The 22,069-nt window shown below is 59.9% G+C and overlaps 1 protein-coding gene across 12 annotated transcripts; it reads left to right on the top strand.

Annotated features, from left to right (window-relative positions):
* Positions 1-1,781: 1,781 nt before the first annotated feature.
* Pdgfa (platelet derived growth factor subunit A) lies at positions 1,782-20,065 on the top strand. Of its 12 annotated transcripts, none has more exons than XM_021254605.2 (8): positions 1,800-1,924; positions 2,049-2,255; positions 5,815-5,911; positions 10,474-10,578; positions 11,213-11,400; positions 17,165-17,291; positions 17,786-17,854; positions 19,296-20,065. In XM_021254605.2, exons 2-7 carry the CDS (start codon positions 2,142-2,144, stop codon positions 17,839-17,841), a joined length of 687 nt encoding a protein of 228 aa, XP_021110264.1. In that variant the 5' UTR covers positions 1,800-1,924; positions 2,049-2,141; the 3' UTR covers positions 17,842-17,854; positions 19,296-20,065. The 12 variants fall into 12 exon arrangements, with proteins under 12 accessions (XP_087051987.1, XP_021110264.1, XP_087051983.1 ...); XM_087195858.1 differs by lacking the exons at positions 1,800-1,924; positions 2,049-2,255 and adding exons at positions 3,623-3,641; positions 4,502-4,631; XM_021254608.2 differs by lacking the exons at positions 1,800-1,924; positions 2,049-2,255 and adding exons at positions 4,002-4,132; positions 4,502-4,631.
* The last annotated feature ends 2,004 nt before the right edge of the window (positions 20,066-22,069 follow it).

The raw sequence follows: 22,069 nt of genomic DNA, 5'->3' as shown, positions 1-22,069 counted from the left end.
GTGTGCCAGGGCTTCTCCTTGGACGGAGGAGCTAGGCTGCCATGGACATCTCCCTGCACGGTGACAGCTATTAGTCCCCCATTTTCCAGATGAGGGAACTGAGGCAGGGGAACTAGGGCAGGCTAGGGAGAAATTACAGCAATGAGGCCAAGGTCAAGTGAAAACTTGGATATCCCTCCTCTCCTCTACCCAGCAGCTTGGGATGGGCTCTGGTGGGTCAGCTCACCAGAGGGGACAACATCTGCCTTCACAGTCCTGGCCATAACCCCTAGGTACGATGATGCAGTTACCTTGCCACACCAGGAATTCCAATTTTGGTACTCATGGAAGATCCTGGGGTGGGAGTCTTACAAGCCTGTGAATGGCCCTCCTCCAGAGGGGTCTCAGTATATGTTTTAGGTTTGCTAAGTGTGTGGGAAATGAAACTGTGCAGGGAAAGAGCTTGGTACCAGCCTGGCACAACCCAGGCGCGGAGCAAGCATTAGTCATTACTACTAAAATAACAACAATGACCCCAATAATTGTGCACCTACTAGTGGCAAGTCCTGGAAAGGGCACTGGTCATGCCAGTGTGAGTGGGGATGGATTAGGGTTGGTTTTAAGGTGAAGTGGGGCTACCTACATAGGCACAAAGCACTGGGTTCTGGAGGAAACCAGCAAGATGCAGCCCCGGGCCAGTCGCCGCAGATGCCTGGGCCCCCTTTCGGCCCACTTGGTGCACCTGACACCTTAATTATGCGCCCCCGGGCAGGTCAGGTTGTGCGTAAGAGCCTGAGGTCTGCCGGAAGCGCGGGCTCCCGGGGCGACAGGACACCCTGCCACCAGGTGCAACTTCTCTCCCACCAGTACGTCCTTCCCGCCTCCCCGAGCTCCTCGCTGCGCCCGCTCTTTCCGCCTGGGGCCCTCTGGCTGACCTCCGGCGCCCACAGTCTCCCGGACGCGCGTCCGCGGATAGGGCCAAACTTTTTCCGCCGGCAGCGCATGGGCGCGATTTTTCCGGCACCAAGCCGGCCGTCGGCCTCAGAGTCCCCGCCGGTACAGCAAGGGCCTGGGCGGGGATGCCCCTCGGAGCCGGAGTGCCGCGCCCACGCGCTCGGGCAGCAGCACCCACGCCTCCTCCGACTCCAAAGTATATTTAGCCTCATTATCAAATGTTTGCAGTGAACCGTGTGAACCGCCTAATAGCGGCTGGAAGTGAAACTCGACTCCCAGCCAGAAGGAAGCATGTGATCCCTTCCACCCGCTGGGATCACGTCGGGTAGGGTGGGACAGGTGCTGCGGCCCCCGCGCGCGGGCCCGGGTGGCTCTGCTCGCACCTCTCCATTCGCGGCTCCAAACCTGAACACCTCTTCTCACACAGCCTCCCCCTACAGGGGCTGAAATGAGGAGTCTGGAGTTAGACTGGGAGGAAGGGGAAGAGGGAGGAGGAGGAGGCCCACGCGGCGTGGTTCTCATCCAGGCCTGTGGTCTCTGGGAGAAGGCTGACCTACCGAGTCTATTTCCAGTTCGCAGAAAGAGTTGTCTAGGGTTCACTTTTTCCCGGGCCTGGGGGAGGGGGGCTTTGGGGGAAGGTCGTGGTCCCTGTCCCAAGCAGGGCGCCCAGGGGCTTGAGGACGCGAGTGCCCGAGCGCCCCCCCCCCCCCCCAGCGTCGTCTGTCGCGCCGCCGCCCAAGTTCTCACCACCCTCGGGCGGTCGCTGTTGTTGTGGTCGCCATGGCGACGGGTCGGTTTTATTTTTAATAGCTGCCAGCGATACGAGAGATGCCTGCGCCGCACGCCCCGAAGCTCCCGAGTCCCGGGGTGATGTGCCCAGGCTCCGCCTGGCTCTGGCCCCAGGCTCCCGCCCTGGGAGCCCCTTTCCGTGTCCCCGGATCTTCCCCACCCGCCTTGAACTCCAGCTGGGCGCCCCTATAGCGCCAGGAGGGTAAGGTGGGCAGAGCGAAGCAGAGTCCAGGCGGGGTCCCAGGAACCCTCGGCTCCATGCGGGGGTTGGGGCCGGGAGGACGCGCCGGTATCCTGTCCGAAATGCAACGCGACCTTCCTCCCAGATTCCCACGTCCGCTGTCACACGGGGTCCTTGAACCCCAAGGAGGTGTCCTCGCGTCCCCTCTGCCCGCGAGGAGTCCGAGGCCGAGCGGGTCATGATTCGCACAACTCCCAGGATAAGAAGGCGAGGGCTCGACCGGGGGCCGCCTTCCAGAAAGCCCCTCCAGAGCACCAGGAGGCTCCACCCGGACAGACGGCCGGGCTTTCAGGTGCTTCTCCACCTTTCCAAGTTTCCCCTGCTCTGCGTGGTCCTCCTTCCTGACCACCCGAGGGGTAGCGGCGGGGACTGCCGGCATGCGGAGGCCTGTGGATCTGCGTGTAGACGCGGGCCCTCCGGGAACCGCAGGAGAGGACCCGCCCCAGGTATTTGGGGGCAGGTGAGCCCCTGGAGCGCCCTCCCGACTCCGCCTTTGAAATGCCATCGGCCGAGCTTGAGAGTAAAGGCCCTCGCGGGGTTGCGCCTTTGTCCGGAGGGTGGGCGGGAGTGGCGCGAGGTGAGAGGGCGGTGTTAATTCACGAAACGGGGTTGAAGCTGGGTGGGCGGAATTTTCGGAACCCCACCCACCCACCGGGCATCTCCTAGTCCCTAGGGGCCTAGGCCGTCTAGCTTTGGGGTCGACAAGACGCCATCACCCCCCCCCCCCCACCGCAGCCTACCTACCTCCCTGAAGGAGGGCACTTGGGCTAGCCGTCGGGTGTGATCCCACCTGTCTAGGCGGGTGCAACCCACCGAGACCCGCGGACCTCTTTTAGAGGTGGCGGAGAGAGCCGTCCAGTCCCGCTCAGACTCGGGTCTGCGCCTGTCCCCCCCCCCCCCCACCGTCGCGCTCGGTGCTGCGCCTTGGCCGGAGGTGGCGCTCTGTGCGCCCCGCGGATTCCGACGCAGAACCCAAGGGTTCCTCAAGAGCCGCTCTTTTTCCTTCGTTCCATCCAGTCCCAGTTCCCGGCTCAGGACGCGGCCTGGCACTTTACGAGGGAGCGGGGACTTGGCCCGGGGTCTCAGGGTGGGCATGAGGCAGGCTGCAGGCCCCCTCTCGGATCTGGGTTCCTTCCCACCTCGAAATGTGGGTGGAGGCTCCTCAAGCAGGTGCCCCAGGCTTCGGATCTTGGGCGGGGGCGCGTGGCAGCCGCCAGGTGAGTGCCCCAGACGCGCCCCTAAACCCGCCCCACCTCTCCTCAGAGACTCACCCCCCTCCTTTTATGGAGAGGGGAAGGCAAGGGCCCTGGATCCCAGCGGTGGAACGCGTCCGAGCGCCTCGCCGGGCGGGGGCCGGGCCGGCTCTCATGCCCTTTTTGGCGCAGCGGCCCTGGGTGCTGCCCTCTGCAGCCGCCGAGGCCCGAGAGAGGCGAGTCGCCGGCGGCAGCGCTTCTGCGGCGGCCTCCTCCCCTCCCCGCCCGGTGCCGCAGAATTGCAGCTGGCACAGGAGGGTGGGCAAGCTCGAGGGAGGGGCGCGTGGAGAGCCCTGGCGCCGAGTGTCGGAGCCGGGCGCCCGGCTCTGATGGATCTCGCTGCCCGCGTGAGCGCGTGTGTGGTCACTGCAGCAGCGGCTGTAGCCGACCCGGCCCAGCCCGCACGACCCCCTCGGGCTTCCGAGGTGCGGGTCCCGGGCCCGGAATCCGAGGGAGGCGGGGGCGGGGGCGGGGGAGGGGCGCGGCGGCGACGCTATAACCCCCTCTCCGCGGCCCGCGGGCTCCACACGCGCGTCCTGCGGAGCCACACAACTCCAGCGAGTCGGGCCTGCCAGAGCTGCCACCTCCTCCTCCTCTCCCCGCGGCGGCGGCGCCGGCTCGGCCCTACGCCCGCCCGGCCCTGCGCCCGCCCTCAGGCCCGCGCGGGCGGTGCAGAGAGGCCCCGGGCTCTGCCCGGCCCTGGCTGGTGGAGGGCGGAGCGCCGCGCGTAGCGGAGGGCGCGCCGCGGAGGGGCGCACGCAGGCCGCCGGCCGCGCCGAGCTGGGCCGCGCTGTGCCCGGCCGGGCAGCGGCGGCAGCGGATAGAGGAGGCCGGAGGCGCACACAGGCCGGTGGTGGCCCGCAGCCCGCAGGGAGCGCGCGAGCCGGCGCCAGGGCCCAGCCTGGCGCCCAGACAGGTGATCGGCGGTGCGGCCGTGGCTCCGGCCTCGCTCCGGGGTCCTTCCCAGCGCTGATGCCCACAAATATGCGGAATTACCGGCCGGGTCGCTCCTAAAGCCAGCGCCGGGGAGCGAGCGCGGCGGTGGCCAGCACGGGAACGCACCAAGGAAGAAGCCCAGCCCCCGCCCTCCGCCCCTTCCGTCCCCACCCCCTACCCGGCGGCCCAGGAGGCTCCCGGCGCGGCGGGCGCGCACTCCCCAGCCTCCTCCTCCTCGCGGGCGCCGCACTCGCAGCTCGCGCCGGGCGCGCTCCGCCGGCTCCCTCTCCGCGCCGCCCTCCTCCGGGCCGCGCTCCCTGAGGGATGGTACTGAATCTCGCCGCCACAGGAGCCCGGCTGGAGCGTCCGCCCCGCGGCCTCGACTCCCCGCCGAGCCGCCAGCGCCTTGGGACGCGATGAGGACTTGGGCTTGCTTGCTGCTCCTCGCCTGCGGATACCTCGCCCATGCCCTGGCCGAGGTGGGTGCCACCCCCTGCGCCCCAGCCCCTTCCCGGCTTCTCGGGCGCACGTCCCCCACGGCCGCCTGCGGGCCGGGGCACCCCAGGTTCTGCAAGGAACGTTTGATTTCTGGTGGAGGTGGTCTGTTTTTAAATTCTTCCAACTGGGTTCTATTTTCTGCCGTGCCCAAGTGTGTCTGGTGAGTTTCCAGCGTGTTACGTCGCTCTGCCTCGGAGGGACGGGGGAGCGGCGAGGCGGACAAGTGGGGAGAAAACTTCGCGGGGCTCGGGCGCCCCCCCCCCGGGGAGGGGCAGCTGGGGCGCGGTGGGGAAGGGGGTGTGCGTGAGCCTGCAGCACTCTGAGCGGGCAGCGGGGCTGCGGCGGAAGCCCAGGGTGGGCAGCGCCGCGCCGCAGCCCGGATTCTTGGTCTCGGATCCCGGCTGGGCGCCGGGCTGGCGCACTCGCGCCCGCCCTGGGCCTGCTTACAGGTGGCTGAGCGAGGCAGCTGGGGCCGGGCCTGTGCCCGCGCCCTCCCACCGCCGGCGTCCCCACCCCCCACCCCGAGTCCTCGGGAGCTTAGCTGTGATGAATGACTTTCCACAGCCTCTGTCGTGGGAACTTAGTGCTTGATCCCCTTCGGCGACCCCCTACTCCTTCTAAAAACGTGGAGGGAGAAGGGGGAGGCAGAGTGGTGTGATGGGGTGGGCTGGGCAGGCACGGGAGAGCCGCGAGGTGGATATTTAACCCTATCTTGCCCTGCAGCCTTCCCCAGGCGCCGGCTGGTTTTGGGTGTCCTAGTCGGCGCTAGGGCCGCGGCCGGAGTGGGGCGCGCACGCGTGCCTGTGTGGCTAGGGGAGACGCTCTCCTCCGCGGGCTCCGCCGGGATTCTGGGGCCTGAAATTTAAGCCCCTGGCTAGATTAATGTGTTGGGGCTGCCGAGACTTTCGTCGTCGACCCGTGACGCATTTCAACTGGCTTTTTCTAGATGTCGGTCTCACTGTTAAACCAGAAACTCTTGGGCCCCTCGCCGGCCCCAGACCCCCGTAACTGACACCCACAGGGCTGGGCTGGCTTTCGGCGGGGTGGGGGTGGGGGACTTTTGTTCGGATGCTTAAAAGCGGGGTGGGTCTGCTGTTGCAGAGGGTGGACAAGGATGGTGGGGTCTCACCACCCCGGGGCGCTGACAGTGTGGTCTGCTTGCAGGAAGCTGAGATCCCCCGGGAGCTGATCGAGCGGCTGGCTCGAAGTCAGATCCACAGCATCCGGGACCTCCAGCGACTCCTGGAGATAGACTCCGTAGGTAAATCGCGCCCCTGCCCTTGGGGAGGGCGCGGGCGGCTGGCTGGGCGGGCGGGGAGTGAGTGTGGCCAGTTGTGCCCCGCGCGCGGCCGGGCCAGGCGCTGCGCAGGAGCGCACCGAAAGGTCAGAATCCACTCCCAGGCCATAAACGCCCAGGCGCATGAGTCAGGCGTTTCTCTTCCAGTCGCCACTTTCTCTCCCAGTGGCGGCTGAGGGTTGCTCGCTCGCCCCGGGAATGTTTTCTTCGCGTTTGAGGGAAACGCCGTGTGTGTCACAGAAAGTCCAGCAGCATAGAGGGCGCCAGGGCCAGGGCCAGGTGTGTGTCTGAGATGCGCGAGTGTGCGCTGGGCGGTCCTCCTGGCGAGGGCCGGAGGGCGAGCGCCGACCTGGCCGGACTGGCCCCTTTGTCAGGGGAGTGGGCTGGTGTGCTCCCTGAGGGGTTGGGCCTCTGTGGCCGCAAGGCCCCTTTCCAGGAGCCAATAAAAAGGCGCGTCTTGGACACATTTGCTGGGGGCTCTTTTGGGGGCTCACCCTCGGAGCCTGGATCTGAGCCACTTTAGAAAGCAGTTTATTTGTAAATACTGAGCTTTGAAGCCGTGTTGGACTAGATCTAGGTAGCGAGGGTTAGAGGGGTTTCTGCGCTGGTGTTGGGGGGCTGTACGCCCTGAGGGCTGGAGAAAGAGATCCCCACATCTTTGTGGCGCCCTTTTCCAAATTGACACTTGACCTGGGGAACTCGAGTGCTGACCTGGAAGATAATGCCTGTGGGGAAATTTCTTCCTGGCTTGAAAGAGATTGGAGATGGACTTGTCGGAGTAAGGAAAGACAGCTGAAGTGAAGGATTTTAAGTGAAATGAAGATTTCTCTCTCCCTGCAAAGTACTTGGAAAAGGGGGGCGGTGGAGGAATTAAGTAAAATCACATGGTCTAGTCATTTGGAAATTTGTACCTAATTATGGTGGTGGAGAGGCCTGCGCTGTTTTCATTCCATGCCAAAACCGTTTTCTAACAAGGCTGTGGGTTCTGCAGTTCCTTGACCCAGGAAATCCTTTGCCTGATTCTTATCTGGAGTAGGGTAGGGTTTCACTTGGAGATCTGAGCTGGGCCAGGGGGAATTTTGATCTAGTTTCTTGATGTGAAAGCCCGGGGCAAAGGATTTGGCTTGGGTAGCTGGGGAAAACACTCTGGCTTTTGCTGGTCCCTGATGGATTTGGAGACTTGGGGCAACTGCCTCCCAAAAAGTGGCTTGGCTGGGTTAGGCCTTGGAGGGCTGGGCCTCCTTCCTGGGGGCACCATAGTGCATGGAAATGGGCCATTCACTTTCTGCCAGGACCATTCTTATTCTGCTCTCTGCAGCCCCACCTCTCCACCCCCCACCCCCCACCCATTAACATTTTAGCAGTGCTGTTCTGTGGGGTTTGCTGACTGCATTCCTGACCTGGGGGCTTCTGGGCTGGGCCTAGCAAGGGTACACCTCCCGTCCTAGCAGGTTTCGGGTTGCCTGTGAGTGTGTGTGTGGAGGTGGGTTGGACACTGTCCCTGCAGTCTGCCAAGTGTGGAGGGAGGTGGAGATCCCAGTCGTGTCCACATGTCAGATGTTTTGGGATCTGAATAGGATTTGCTCAGTGCCCTGGAAACAGTGATAGCACCCCCCATTCCCCACCCTGTGCCTCAGTTTGGAGCTGGGAACCTTTGGGGACAGAAACTCCAAAGTGAGTCTTCTTCCTCCTGGTGCAGTACCCTAAGTTGTGGAAACTAAGAACAAGGAGGTCCCATCTGGCCTCAGGACAAGGGTGGCTCCTGCGCTCCTCTTCCTACCTGAAATGAGGAGCCCATTGCTGCAGGCTGCTGGAGCAGGTTGGAAGTGGCTGTGGTGGTCCAGACTCAGATAGAGCCTCTAGCCCAGCCCTGGCCTCCCTTCTAGGTCCAGTCAGAGGCATGCCTGGCCTGTTGGGAGCACTCTGGTCTGGCAGGAGCCCATGACACTGTAGGGGAAGGACTGACGGAGAAGAGGCAGGGTGCTGGGGTAATCCAGAGTGACTAACCCTGCTGCAGTCTCCTCCAGAAAGACTCTGGGTACAGGGAAGGTTACGGGGTGCAGGAAGGAGGCCTTGGGGTGTCCCAGGCCCCAACTGATGTCTCCCTTGAGTGGGTTGGGGCTTTGTGCCTGGCACGTGGCGGCCCCATCGCCACCGTGCAGATGGAACCCTCTTAACCCTGCCCCTCCTGGGTGTGTGGTGAGCCCTGGAGGTGTGCACATTCCAGTATGTGTTGGGAATGTGGTGAGCCCGGAGCAATGCGAGTATGCTCGAGAGAGGAGAGTGATGCCAGTGGGTTTCCGGGGCTGCTGGGCTCAGAGAGCAGCGTGGGTCTTGGGGTAGGTAACCAGCAGCCAGCTGTAGAGTTGGGTCCTGTTTGTCCTGTGTGGTGTAGCGGCGGGAGCTTTGTTATCCTGGAGCCGGCTGGCCAGGCGCCCTGGGTCATTGAGTAACTGATACATAAACATCCCAGCCACTCAGCCACTCAAGCAGCCGACCAGGACAGAGCTGGAGGAGTTTCCCTTGCCTTGCACGAAATCTGTGCATAAAGACAAAAGGGAAACTGCCTGATTAGTTGTCCTGAGAGAGTTTGAAGAGTGCTTCCTGCTGTGCCACCTCAGATCAGTCTTGATCTTCTGAGTTCCTGCCTGGGTGGGGTTCTTCTCACCCAGTGCAAATGAGAAGAGCTCCTTGGAGCCTAGGTTGGCTTTTGGTCTGTGACCACCCATCTTGGGTGCAAGTGTGGGCTGTTTGATTAGGAGCTGTTCCCACTCCGTCTTGTCTAAAGAAGTCTGCTGAATTGGCCATCAGCAGCACTGATGAGCTGTCAGAGCTGTGTCCCCTCTGGGCATTGAGCTGAGCCAAGAGGCCTGAGGTTGGGGCCCCAGCACTTGGACACTGGGCTGGTCGGTCCCTTCCTCAGCCATCTGACCCTGGCCTGTTCATTTTTCTGGGCCTCATTTCCTCAGATGTGGATGGCGGGTAATGCCTGACCCCAGTAAGCCATTGGCCTGAGCAAGCTGCAGGAGGACCCATAGCTGATGCCTGTGCTAAATTTTACCTTGAAGCTGGACCCTTGGCTCTTTGGTTTGGCCATGGCAAGATGGCCACCACCAGGGCATGATTCACAATGACACTTTTCTGTAAAAAAAAAAATATATATATATATATTCCTTGTAACGGTTGATGGGAAATTCTTATTGCATGAGTAGTTCTGATCTTATTTTGGGTCTCAAAAAAATCAGTGGTATTGAAACATTGGGTCACTTAAGTAAAAAGTCGAGTTCTGCTCAGACTTTGACATTCACACTATGTTGGGGAGTTTTGGTTTTCATTTCAAATGTGCTGGTCCAAGATGTGTCAGGGGAGCCGAGGAGCCCTAGTCTTCTCTTGCTGGTTTTCAGACTTGATGCCTGGGGCGTGGGGCAGGGCCAAAAAGACCTTGGGTTGCTTGTCCTGTGCCCTTGGGGCCTAGATCTGGGCTGGTGGCCGGGATGTCACTCATGCTTCTGGAGAAGGAAGGGAGCCCACAGGATGGGGATCTGGTGAATCTGTGAGTCTGGTCTGTTGGGCACATGTCCTTGTACTGTTTGTCCCTGAAAGCCGGATGGAGGAAGCAGAGGGGATGGGCAAGGAGGTGGGGTCTGGGCTGTGTTGAGCTGGTGGCTTCACGTGGCAGGTGGCAAGCTCTGTCTGTGTCCATCCCTACCCAGAAATCAGAAGGACCAGGGAATTGGGGCTGTGTACTGTAGCCCTCTCACTGTGCTAGGGCTGTGATGTCCTGGGGGTGGCTTTGGGTTATTGTCACACTTTCCCCCCCAGTGGTGGCCCTTGCTGCAGGGCATGGGTGCAGGTACAAAGAGGCTTCCTACTTTCCTTCCTGGGGCTGCCCCCTTCTCTCCAGGCACCCAGGGACACTGCTCAGGACACTGCTTAGGCCAGCAGCCACGCCTCCCTTTACACTGTCTCTGAGCAGCCACACCTCTTGCATTTTCTCATGGCCTCTGGCCCTCAGAGCAGGCTTATTTCAGGAACTGGTTGGGGCTGGCTTAAAGCCCAGTCTGGAGTTGCTTATGATGCCCCTCAGAGGTTAGGATGGATGCTCCACGGAGGCCTAGTTTATGGAGGAGGCGGGGCCTCTTGGTTCTGGGGTGATGGCCTTGGGCTTTTCCAGACCTGGTTCATTCCTCACTGATCTTCCTCAGAGGAGGCCACCCAGGGTCCCTTCCCCAGTAGATCTCAGCTCTGCCACAGGTGTGGCAGGAATTGCTTGATTCTGGGGACCTCTGTGTTGAGACATTTTTGGCCTGGTTTGGAGTGTTTCATCCTCTGCACGTCTGAAGAACCCCAGTGGGAATGTAGGGAGCGGGGGAGTAGGGACTGCCTTTGGGTGGGCTGAGAGCTTCCAGGGTCTTTGTCCCAAGGTGGCTCTGGCTCTGAGAGCTGATCTGCAGGACTATGCAGGTCTGGCTTGGGACACCACACAGGTGTGGACGGCTGGTCGCATGTTCTCTTTCTACCTGTAGGAACCGAGGATGCCTTGGAGACCAGCCTGAGAGCCCAGGTGCCCCATGCCACCAAACATGCTCCCGAGAAGCGGCCTGTGCCCATTCGGAGGAAGAGGAGCATCGGTGGGTCCAGGAGGCTTTGGTGGCAGGGCTGTAGGGGGTAGGCCAGGCTCCCCATAGCGGCCTCCAGCAAGCCACCGAACATCTCTCCCCAAACAAAGGCTGGGCCTGGCTCTGGCCTCCTGCCCTCTCTGGAGGCGCCCTCTGCCTCCACAATGTGCCTCCCGCCTGGCCTGCTCCTCATTGAGATGCAGCCTGGGCCAAGAGTTTCCAGGGAAGAGCTGTCATAAATTCCTTAAGTGCCCAGTCTTGTTGGGGCCTGTCTGCAAAGAGGCCTCATTCCAGTCCTAATGTAGAGTCCCAGCGTGCTCCCAGCTGGGGGCAGATAGGGGACCGGGTCCAATGGGCTCCTTCTTGGGGGTATCCGGTGGCCTCTTGGTGACTCTTGTGAGCAGGTCCCTGGGTGGCCTGGGGACTCAGACTGTGCCTATTCCCTGCCTTCCCAGCCTCTGCACCTCCAGGGACCACCTGTAGATCCTTGGGTTTTAGGGTCCAGGCTGGTTCTTCTGCTGGGGCCCTTGCCCAGCCTGCAAGAGCCTGTGTGTGGGGCGGGGGCGGGGGGGTTGGCCCTAAGCCTGGTCACCTGGGGTGGTGGGTGTGAAGAGTTCTGTGTGCTCACTGCAGTCTTGTTCTGCAGAGGAAGCCATTCCCGCGGTCTGCAAGACCAGGACAGTCATTTACGAGATACCTCGGAGCCAGGTGGACCCCACGTCTGCCAACTTCCTGATCTGGCCGCCGTGCGTGGAGGTGAAGCGCTGCACCGGCTGCTGCAACACCAGCAGCGTCAAGTGCCAGCCCTCGAGGGTCCACCACCGGAGTGTCAAGGTGAGCTGCCACTCAGCCACGGTGACCTCCAGATTGAGTGGGGCCGAGGTGTCCTGGCCCCTGAGTCATGAGGGACAGTCAGGCTGGTTCAGCTCCCTCTGAGCTGCTGGATGGAGGCTTCCAGCCCAGCTGTGGCTTGTAGGCAGGGTCTGCTTTCCTCTGGCCCCATGTGCCCTGCTCAGATGAGGGCTTCCTGCACATGGCAGACCCTTGGGTATTGGTCTCTGAAGAACAGGTGGAGGGCAGGTACCTGGGGCACCGCTAGGCATCTACTGTGAGGCCCACTGATGCTGAGCCTTCAGACTGCCATCCTAGGCTGGATGTTCCTGGGCTCTGCTCTCTAGAGTCTGGTTCCGGTGGTCCCGTGCTGTTCCGGTCCTGCATGACCCTTAGGGGCATGAGGTGACTGACCAAGCAGTGGAGTGTGGGTAGCAAGGCCCCATCCTAGAGGCTGTGGGGTGGAGCTTTTGGTAGAGCCTGCTTCTGAGACAGGGGACGCTTTTCCTGGGTCAAGGAGTCCCCAGAATTAAGTTGGGAATTTCAGATTTGGAGATGACATTAGAACACACTCCTAGACTCTAGCAAAAACCATTTCAGGTCCTCCTACCCTGCCAAGACCTGGGGTCTGGGGGGGGATGCTGGGGAGCACTTTGTCTTAAGGACCTGTCACAAGTCAAATGTTTGTCACATGTCGTGGAAACGTATCTTGACGTTTAGGACTTGGTCTTTGTGGAGCTCTGGGATTGAGTGAGGACCTCCAAGGGCAGACATTCCCCTTAAGGGACCAAGGAATCCCTCTGCAGAGCCACATGGTGGGGGCAGTGAGGGGGTGAGTCAGGCCCCCGTGCCCAGGGACGTCGTCCCATTGTCACCAGTGTCCTGTGACCCTGGCCCAGCCTCTATCTTTCCCTGGGTCCTGAGATTCTCACTGTGGGTTAGGGTTAGGGTTAGGGGCTTGCTGGGGATCTTCTAGCCTAAGAGCTTGAAACGCTAAGCTTTCTTGCCCTCTGGGGTACAGGGTTGGTTAGACCTGTTCCGTGTGTGGGTGCTGGCCTGTCCTTAGATGAATGAGACAGGGACTCAGAGGGACAGGTACTGGTATGAAGGAGGTTACTTGGAAGTTTTTAGCCTGTGGCCTGTAGCCTCAAGGTTCTTGCTGTTCTCACTCCTGCTTCCCCTGGGGTGGGAATAGGGAATGTGTTCCCAGCATGGCAGTGGAGCCTTCTTCCCCTGTTCTCCTGAGCGATCTGGGAGTCTAGAGGTCCTCAGAGGGTGCCATGACTTGACCTCGTCTGCCCAGTGGGATTCTCGTCATCCCGTCTGGACACCAAGTCCTGTGTCCAGAGCTAGGCCCTCCCTGGGCTCCCTCCTCGGGAAGGCCTGTCCCCTGCCCATCCTCCCAAAGGCTCGTGGACACATGAGGCACCAGACTCTGGGGCCTCTGGCAGAAGGGACAGAGGTAGCAGTGCCAGGAGGCCTCTTGTGGCATCTGAGCACCATTGGGCTTGAGGCAGGAGGTGACCTGGGTAAGGGAGATGAGCCTGGGTAGTGTGGTCAGTGGGGGTGAGGCTAGGTGAAAGGAGGGGCAGGCAGCCACTATCCCAGGTCAGCACTGGGGTCACTGTTTGGGGTCTGGGATGGGCTCTCCTTTGGCTTCTGGGGGCATGGAGGGGAGGCCTCATCCACCATGTGTGGCCTCCCTGACCTCCAGCCCTGGCAGAGGCAGCAGGGCTTTGGGGCTGGCTGCTCTGTGTGCTCTGCTGGTCACACCTGGTATCTGGCCCCCGGGAGCTACTGGGTATCTGCCTTGGACGAAGCAGAGCTGCCCCCTTCTTGGGTCCCATTTGGCTCTGCCCTGGGTAGGACCACTGTGGGACCAGCTCTGAGCTGCATCTGACCTGGTTCTGCCTGAGTCATCGGTGTACAGGGAAGCCTTAGGCTGGTGTTGTTTTGAGGGGGTGTTGAGAGTCAGGACCCAACGTGCCTCCATAGACATGTGGTCAGCCCTCTGGACCTCAGGTTTCCAAAGGTGTGTGCTCGCTGGGCGCCCAGGCCAGGCTTCCCTCCCTGCTTCCCTGGGTAGAGTTGGGGGGATGTCCTGGGGGTGGGTTCCTAGCTGGGGGCCCAAGGTTTAGGGGATGGGATCTCACATCCCTCCCTGTGGTGAAGGGCAGGGTGTCAGCACCATGAGAAGGGGCCCCTGGACCCTAGGGAGCCCTGGAGCCACTTCATTTTGGCCCAGAAGCAATGCTGAGAGTGTGGGCCAGGTGGGCTCAGCCCCTTCTCTACCAGCGTGAGGCCTAGCTCCCGTCACCCTCCTGGGGAGCTGGGCTCCAGCACCCTCCAGCTGGGAGGGACCTGGACCTGGGAAGAGCCTGGAGTTGAACAGAGGCTCAGGGTCTCTGGGGTGGGGTCCCAGGGCCTTGGGTCAGGGCTCTGCTCCTAGAGAAGTCCAGTCCCTTGAAGGCAAGGATGGAAAGCTGTGGAGCACTGGGCAGGCTGCTTGTCCTTTCTGGGCCCTCATCTGTGCAGGGGCTGTACCGTTTCTTCCCAGCTGGCCACCAGGGTCACAGGCCCGGGCTTAGTCAGTGGTGGCTTTTATCACAGCGGACCCAATCCTGAAGCTTTGGAGTGGTCAGGATGACCCTCCTGGGGAGGGGGGTCTGTGCAGCAGCCTGGGGGTCTGCTGGGCGTCTCATGCAGGAGGGATACAGCTTGGCTGGGTGAGGCTCTGGGGTGAATTTACTGGGAGCATGTGGGTCGGGGGCCAGGGCAACAGTGGGTGGGGTATAATACAAGGAGGGACTTCAGGGACCTCTCAGGACCAGGGAATGCAAGTGGGGGACCCTAGATCTTGTAGTCTTTGTTTTCAGACTTTGCTTTCATGGAGGGGATTTTTGAGAATTTAATATTCACAACATATTCTCGGGGGAAAAATGTAGCCATTTCCTGGCCAGACAGAGCTGGCCAAGTGGCTGGAATCCTCGCATTCCCAGCAGCAGGTGCAATCATAAATTGTTTGTTTTTCTCTGATAAACATGGTCTGTCTGGAGAGAAAGTGGGTGCCCAGACCAGGCAGCCTCAGGGACTGTCGCGAGGGCAGCATAGCTGGAGTGCTGAGGGGCTGCCCTGCCTGCCACACCCACTGGTCTGTGGTGGAGGGGAACACGCCTGTGGCCTGCTTGGGGGTCCAGGTCTCAGCCAATCTGGGGCCTGGCATCTGCTCTGTGGGGGAACTAGGGGAGGCCGGTGTTGACCACAGAGGCTGTGCCACTCAGACAAGTGCCTGACCCGAGCCTGGCCCCAGGGGCTCAAAGCCCACCTTCTCTGCTCCCCTGACCCTGTGTGGGGTTCGGGGGAGCACAGCCTCTCACCTGCTTGAGTTTATGGCTGGGGCTCCTCTACAGGGGAGGAGGTGCTGGGCTTGTGTCTGTTCCCAGGCAGATCTGGTTCTGATTCCTGGAAGCTGGGGGTGCAGAGGAGGGCTGGGGCATGGCGGGGTCCAGGCAGCCCCACTGTTCTCTTAGGACTTGCTGAGTTTCATCCCAGCCCCCCACCTCCAGACCTTAGAAAGAGAGGGTCACTGGACCCCCGTTCTCTACCTGGGGGTAAACAGCCCTTATGTTGATCTTAGAGACAGTGAGTGGGTCGTGCAGTATCCCCCCGGGACTAGGGGGGCTTGGCCTCCCTAAGGGGGCCCTGGAGCTGACCTTGGCCTGATGGCGTGTGTCAGTATTACACCTGCGGAGTGGCTCTGCAGCCACTCTGTCCCAGTCCTGAGTGGAGTGTCTATGTGGGGACTTCCTTTGTTTCCTGGGTGGGTATGGCCTACTCAGAGCCCGACAGGCTCCTCCCTCCTGGGCCCTGACCTGGGAAAGGGGTGGGTTGTGGGTGGGTGGGGATCCCAGCCCTCCCAACAGCAGTGAAACGGCCCCTTCCAGGCAGCAACCCTTTGGCAAGGCCTGTGCTCCTCCAAGCGGGCCACTGTCTCTTCCACCTCCTGAGGTAGGGACACTTCTGCTGACCTCTGACCCCGCCCCACACCCTGCACTCTGAGCTCATGCTTGGCCACTGTGTTCACACCTGTGGCAGCCACAGCGCTCACACCCGCTGGGCACCCGGCACCCTTTGCACCATGGGTTAACTATTAACGCCAAGGTGGCGTGCAGCAGGGTCCAGCCAGGCCTATTCCCAGTGACCCAGGGAGGCTTGCCTGTGGGGTAGCCTCCCGGTGGGTGCAGGACTGACCTTCCGCCTAAAGTCCAGACCCGGAAGGCAGGTGGGAAAGGAAAATATTCTGCCTTCCTGACTGCCACAGAGCTGGCCACTGGGTGGGCACCCTCACCCTCAGGCTAGGGCTGGCTAGGAACCCCACCTCCAGGTTCTTGGGGATGCAGGGTGGCCTCCATGCCCTTTTGAGCCTGTGTCCCTGGTGCACAATGAAGAGTAAAGGGGCGACCTTGAGGGCCACTCTTGGGTATACAGATGGACACCTACTGTGTGCACAGCTCCATGGGGCTGGGAGGGAGCTCCTCTGGGTTATACACAGAGGGGCACCTACTGCCTGTACAGCTTGGTGGTGCTGGAGGGAGTCCTCATACAGGTGCCTACTGTGTACACGGTTCCATGGGGCTGGGAGAGGGAGTGTGCTCCCCAGTGTCCATTCCAGGTGGTGATGAGACAGGCTGGCAACTCGGGGAGAGGCCTCCACGCATGCTCTTGGGGCATCCACAGGAGAAGCTTGTTGTGCCTTGGTGTCTCTTCTGGCCCCGGAGGTGCTGGCCCTGGGTAGGACAGAATGCACACTGGCTTTGGGACTCTGAGGAGGATGGTGGTCAGACTGCCCCTCATCCACTCATTGGGAGGAGGTGAGGGACCTGGGACATGGTTGGCATCCTGGGCAGGTGCTCACTATGAACCTAGATTAAATGCCTAAGATATGCATCTGTAGGCTTGGGGTGGGGATTGTGTTCCATGACAGTGTGTGGTCCCAGGGCCCAGCTGGGGCTGTGGGGACCTAGAACTGTTGTCTCACAGGACTGCAGACCTTTGTTCTCGAGCACCTGGTGCTTGACCCCGGCTGAGGGTTCTGTCCTGCCTTTCTGGGGAGGGCACAGGTGGCTTTGGTCTGTGACAGGGGCTGATGTCCAGGATGGGCCCCTCCTTTGAAGAGGAGGCTTCCAGCTGAGGTCTGGGTTTCCGTGCTCTCTGCACCAAAAGCCGCAGCCCTGCAGCCTGCTCTCTGAGTCCACCTCATGTGGCCTTGTGATGGCTGGCTGTCCCTCACCCACACTGCTGAGAAGGCCAGGCTCCTCTGAGCCCCTAGAGCCCCAGGCCTGGCTGGGCCACCACCAGGTGGCTGTGGGTCAGCGCCATTCCTCTTGGACTATAGGTGGTGGGATAGGGTGGGGTGGGGAGGGCACCCTGAGCGTCAGCTGGCCCCAGCCATGCACAGTAGCAGCAAATCCTGGCCCTGGCACTGCCTAGTGCACGCAGGTGTAGAAACCACTGCTGTCTCCTGCCACCTGTGCTATGTGAATGCTCAGACTGCCAGGTACCTGCGAGCCTTTGGGTTTGTCCTAAACAAAAATGAGACCAAGCTTGTTTTTCACTTGCACGCCTGCCCTTGTAGAGGTCAGAGCTCAAGGTTGGGCTGTTCTAACCCCACTCACCCGCCCTGGGATGGGCCTTGCATTCCCAGCCTGAGCATGGTGCCTGAGTCCCCCCTTGGTGTTGGTGTTCACAGTGGCTTTGCTCTTGGCAGGTGGCCAAAGTGGAGTATGTCAGGAAGAAGCCAAAGTTGAAAGAGGTCCAGGTGAGGTTAGAGGAACACCTGGAGTGTGCATGTGCGACCTCCAGCCTGAATCCAGACCATCGGGAAGAGGAGACGGGTGAGTGGCTGCCCTCATCCTCACCAGTGCTGGGCATTCCTGGAAGCTGGGTCTGGGGGTTTGAAGTTGGCCCTGGTGTGGGATCTTCTGGGTAACAGCTTAATGGGTCCAGGCCTTGTTAGCAGCAGGGATGGGGTTCTGCCACCTCGAGACATCTGGGGAGGGTTCTGCCACCTGGAAAGCTGGCAAAAGAACAGGTTGTAGCTGGAGTGAGGGGCTGGGCCAGGTGAGGGGTGCAGAAGGGCTTGCCGAGTGGGCAGAGGAGCAGGCGGGCAGGTGGATGCTGGGCACTTGCTGTGGCCTTGCTGGTCAGGTCTTGAGCAGCAGTGGGTGCTTGCGGCCCCCAGGCTTGCCCAAGGGCAGAGGGACCCGGAAGTATCGGAGCCAGGGCGGGGCGAGTTTGCCCTCAAGATAAACACTCAGGTATTTATTGCTGCAGTCTGCTCCTGCCAGCCTCCCTGAGGCCACTCACCGCCCCTGCCTTTCACCAACAGGAAGGCGTAGGGAGTCAGGTAAAAAACGGAAAAGAAAACGGTTAAAACCCACCTAAAGTCGCCAACCAGGTAGGCCCTGCCACCCCGCCACGCTGGGAGTGCCGGGACCGCGAAGGCTAGGGGCGCCATCAACGATCACATCGGCAAATGATCAGCTTCCGCCCGGCGGGGTGGCCGGGGCCCTGATTGGCCTCGGGTCTGCCTGCTTCGGGTCTGCTGGGCTGTGGGTCTGTACCGCTCTGGACCCTCCTATGCACAGGAGCCATGGTCCACGCTCACTACGCTCGGATCCCCTCTTGCCACTCTGTTCTTTGTCGTTGATTGGGCCACTAGGCATCACACACAGTTAGGAGGGTTTGGGTCTGACATTCACTAGCCGGGGTCTTGGGGCAAGCCTCCCACTCCACTGACAGGCAAGGAAACCGGGCCTCAGCAGAGTGCAGAGGAGGACTGCAGAGTGTTAAGTGGATCTCTTCGCTCCCGTGTACCAGCCAGAGGGATACAGCTGATCTCTGTCCAGGATCCATCTGCAGAATTGCCTGGTGGCCCAAGGGGGCTGCTAAAGCTCCAGAAGTCACTGTGCTCTAGGCAGGAAGAAAGAGAAGGTGGGAAGAAAGATGCTTCCCGAGTCCCACCCAGTGGCTCTTGTTCTCTCATCTGCTGACCTGGGAAATGTAGGAAATGTTGCTACCCAGAGGAAAAGGGGAGATGAAGTTTCGGAGCCTGCCAGTCACAGGCCTGTCTGGCCAGCTCCTTCCTGTGCCACAGGGGACTCCGTGGCATCCAAGACAAATAGCTGCTCTAGACTTGAGGGGGCTTTTCAGAGACAGGGCGTCTGAGCCCTGGCTCCTGAGGTGGTGAGGTGGGGGAGGTGCTTAGGTCCCAGGAAGGACCCCGAGAGGAAAATGTCCCAGGGCTGTGGCGCGGTAGCGGGGATTAGTGTACCTGGTGTTCCACTGCCCCTGGTCAGGCCTCAGGCTCTGGCCCAGAGTGTTGGAATGGGCGGGAGAAGGGGCCTTACAGTACTTGCCCCACCAGCACTCATGGGTCCTGGGTTTGGTCCCTGGCATCACAAAAAACACAAAAATGAAAACAGTTCAGCCTAGTCTGCCTGGTCTGCCTGGTCACAGGGCCTGTGGCTGGTGGCATCTGTCTCATGGACCGAAATAGCTGCCAGAGCTCCAGAAGTCACATCCGGGCCCTGGGCTAGAAGGAAAGGAAGGTAGGGAGAAGGACAAAAGTACCTTCCCAGGCCTCAGTTTCCCCATCTGTACAATGGGAGCAGGGGGGCTTGCTTTCAGGACATATTCTGTGTGATGCTATGACCTGGTCACAGTTCTTTCTGAATAACACGGCAAGTTTGATTTTTAAAAATTTCCTGGCAAATTGAAATCCTGAGTCTTGCATGGCGTGTGGCCCTGATCAAGTCACCACATTGTCAGTGCTTCCCGTCTGCCGAGCTGTGCTCCTGGGGTCCTGGCTCTCAGCCTGTCTGTCACTCTCCCCGCAGATGTGAGGTGAGGATGACCCAGCAGCCCTCTCCTGGGACACGGATGTACATGGCGTGTTACATTCCTGAACCTACTATGTACGGTGCTTGATTGCCAGCGTGTGGTCTTTGTTCTCCTCCGTGAAAACTGTCCAAGAGCACCCTGGAGAACAAAGCCGACAGTGTGCATTTGTTCAGTGTGACATCAAAGCACGTATTGTAGCACTCCGAGAGACAGCAGAAGCCTCCTTGTCAGCGAGAGAGAAAACAAACCACAAAACATGACACAAACAAACTGGACTCACAACAAATATCTACGCGGCGGACAGAAGGGCTGCCCCGAGGGGTGGACGTGTGGCGGCTCAAGGGATGGATTTCTTCTGTCGGTGGCCACAGGTGCTCTTTGCCAAGGACGTGGAGTTGCAGACACTTGCGGGGCGCCAGGCTCTGCGGGACACGTGGGAATCGGGGTGACCCGGGCAGCTGTGCCTACACCTCGCTGTCGTGCTTGAGTCCATCGGGGCCTTCCCCAGACAGAGCCTTAAGTGGGTTTTTTGTTGTTGTTGTTGTTTTTTTGTTTTTTGTTTTTTTACACTGTAAAGTGATTAAGCTTTCCTTTTTACTCTTTGCCTAGCTTTTTTTTTTTCTTTTTAATTATCTCTTGGATGACATTTACTCCGATAACACACAGGCTGCTGTAACTGTCAGGACCGTGCCACAAGTGTGTTTCCTAGCAGGATGCAACTAATGAGATGTATTAAAATAAACATGGTATACCGACCTATGCATCATTTCCTAAATGTTTCTGGCTTTATATGTTCCTCCTGTACCCACTTATTTTTCAAATGAAGTGAGACCATATCCCCCCCGAGGTGCTGCCCGCTGTTCTTCCCCAAGGGTGGCTGTGTGGCTCTTGTGCCCCTCGGAGTGTCTGGACAGAACCTAAATTCTTTATTTTTGGTAAGCTGTTGTGCTTTATTTGTATTAACAGAAATGTGCATGTGTAGTTTCTTTGTGGGGTTTTTTTTGTTTGTTTTTGTTTTTTCTTCTGTAAAGGTGAAGTTTGTATTTTTATTGTTACCAGTTTTATATACATGAGAGCCTATTATTATTATTAATTTTTTGAACCAGAAGAAAAAAAATGCACGTGAAACACATTTGTGGTCACATTGTTCTCGTTGCTTACTGGAGTCTAACCCATCCCCTGGTCACAGGGTAGTTGCTGAGTGACAGTGGGGGAGAAGAGCTTTTGGGCTGGTAGCCCTGTCCTGCCCCCACTGAGCACCTGGAATGCCGTTGTCTTTGGGCTCCAGAACCGACCAGAGAACCCGTCAAGAGGGACTAGGCTGTCCTGCATCAGAGCAGCAAGGGGACAGTGGGAGGCCTCAAGCAGTGAGCTGATCTGCTATGCTATGACCCTGGAGCCCACGGCCTCTCAGCTCCCGTGACCCGCTGTCGCACCTTGGGTGACTGGCGTGGTGGCTACGTCTCTGGTGCATGAGCTCGTGGACATGTGTTATAAGGAACATCTTCAGTGGCTCGCTCTGCAGCTTTTGGGCTCTGGTTGAATGCTTTTCCAGTGGTCGAAGTGGCCTGAAGACTGGAGAGGATGTGCTGAAGGCCAGGCTGGCCGTGTACCCCGGCTCCTTCACCATAGGCGGATGCCCGTTATACCTGGGACCTGAGAGGTCCTGCTGGGGCCCATGACATCTCTGCGCTGCACCGCTTAGGACGCCATGCCTGCGGGATGTGCTTCTGATGTACTAGGTGCATGCACATTCCTTTATGTGTGCTTGAGATGCCAGCTCACTGTGTGGCTTTTATGTGCAGACTGTCTGGTGAGACACCTGTCCTTTAAAGCCTGTGGGACAGGAGTCCCAACCGAGAAGCTGGAGCTGGTGCTGTTGCTGCTGAGGAAATTAGAGGCCTGGGGACAGTCCCACAGTGAGGGCCACTGTGCTCAGCCCTGCCTCTTCCCCCAGGTCAGGGTGGAGATGGCCGCAGGGAGAGGCCAGGTCTGGCTGGATTGGGCTGAGCTGCCCCCCCTCCCTGCCCCAGTCCTTGGTTGGGTCTGCCCTGCATTCCTGGGATTCCAGCTCCTGCAGTGGCCCCCTGGGTGTGACCTGCAAGACAGCTCTGCTCACTTTTGGCTCTTTCATCCCCTCTGCCCTGGGACCTTGGGCCAGGGGGCTCTCCATCCACACCTCCACCTATGCATCTGCAAGGTGAGGCCATCCCCCAGCACCTTGTGAGGACCATATGCTACTGGTGCCTTTGGGCTCCTGAGACAGGTGTCTGCACCTGCACTGGGACCTTGAATGCAAGTCACAACAGCCTCTTTGAGAGCAACGAGCCCTGGCTGCAGGGTGCGTGGGCAGCAGTGGAGCCTTCTGTGTCGACAAGGTTCCCATCACTTCCTGGAGATGAGCTCACCTGGCCACTCCATTTTCACTTCATGTCCCTCAGGCCTCGGTGTCCTGGCTGGTGCAATGGGTAGGACCAGGCCGGTCCCGGTTCTGCATGCTGCCTAGATCCCCATGGTAGGTGGGCCTGGAGCCAGTTCAGCTGATCTTTTGCCTGGATCCTCTCTGTGGAGCAGGCACTCTGCCTCAGCAACCTGGAGTCCCCACTGGATCCGAGGCACTGCCAGCTTCTATTTTCTTGTCTGTAGGAAATGTGGGGCCTGAGTATGGCCCCCAGGGCCATGAGTCCATTCCTGCTTGGGCTCAGTTTTCTCTAGGGCTTCCAGGGATGGGAATTTGACCTACTGGAGAGTAGCTCTGTTTTAAGGATGG

This window comes from Heterocephalus glaber, unplaced genomic scaffold, assembly GCF_053883595.1.
Source record: "Heterocephalus glaber isolate CG9 unplaced genomic scaffold, H.glaber_assembly_v1.0 deba00001610, whole genome shotgun sequence".
Taxonomy (NCBI): domain Eukaryota; kingdom Metazoa; phylum Chordata; class Mammalia; order Rodentia; family Bathyergidae; genus Heterocephalus; species Heterocephalus glaber.
This window is presented reverse-complemented; position numbering and strand designations above follow the sequence as displayed.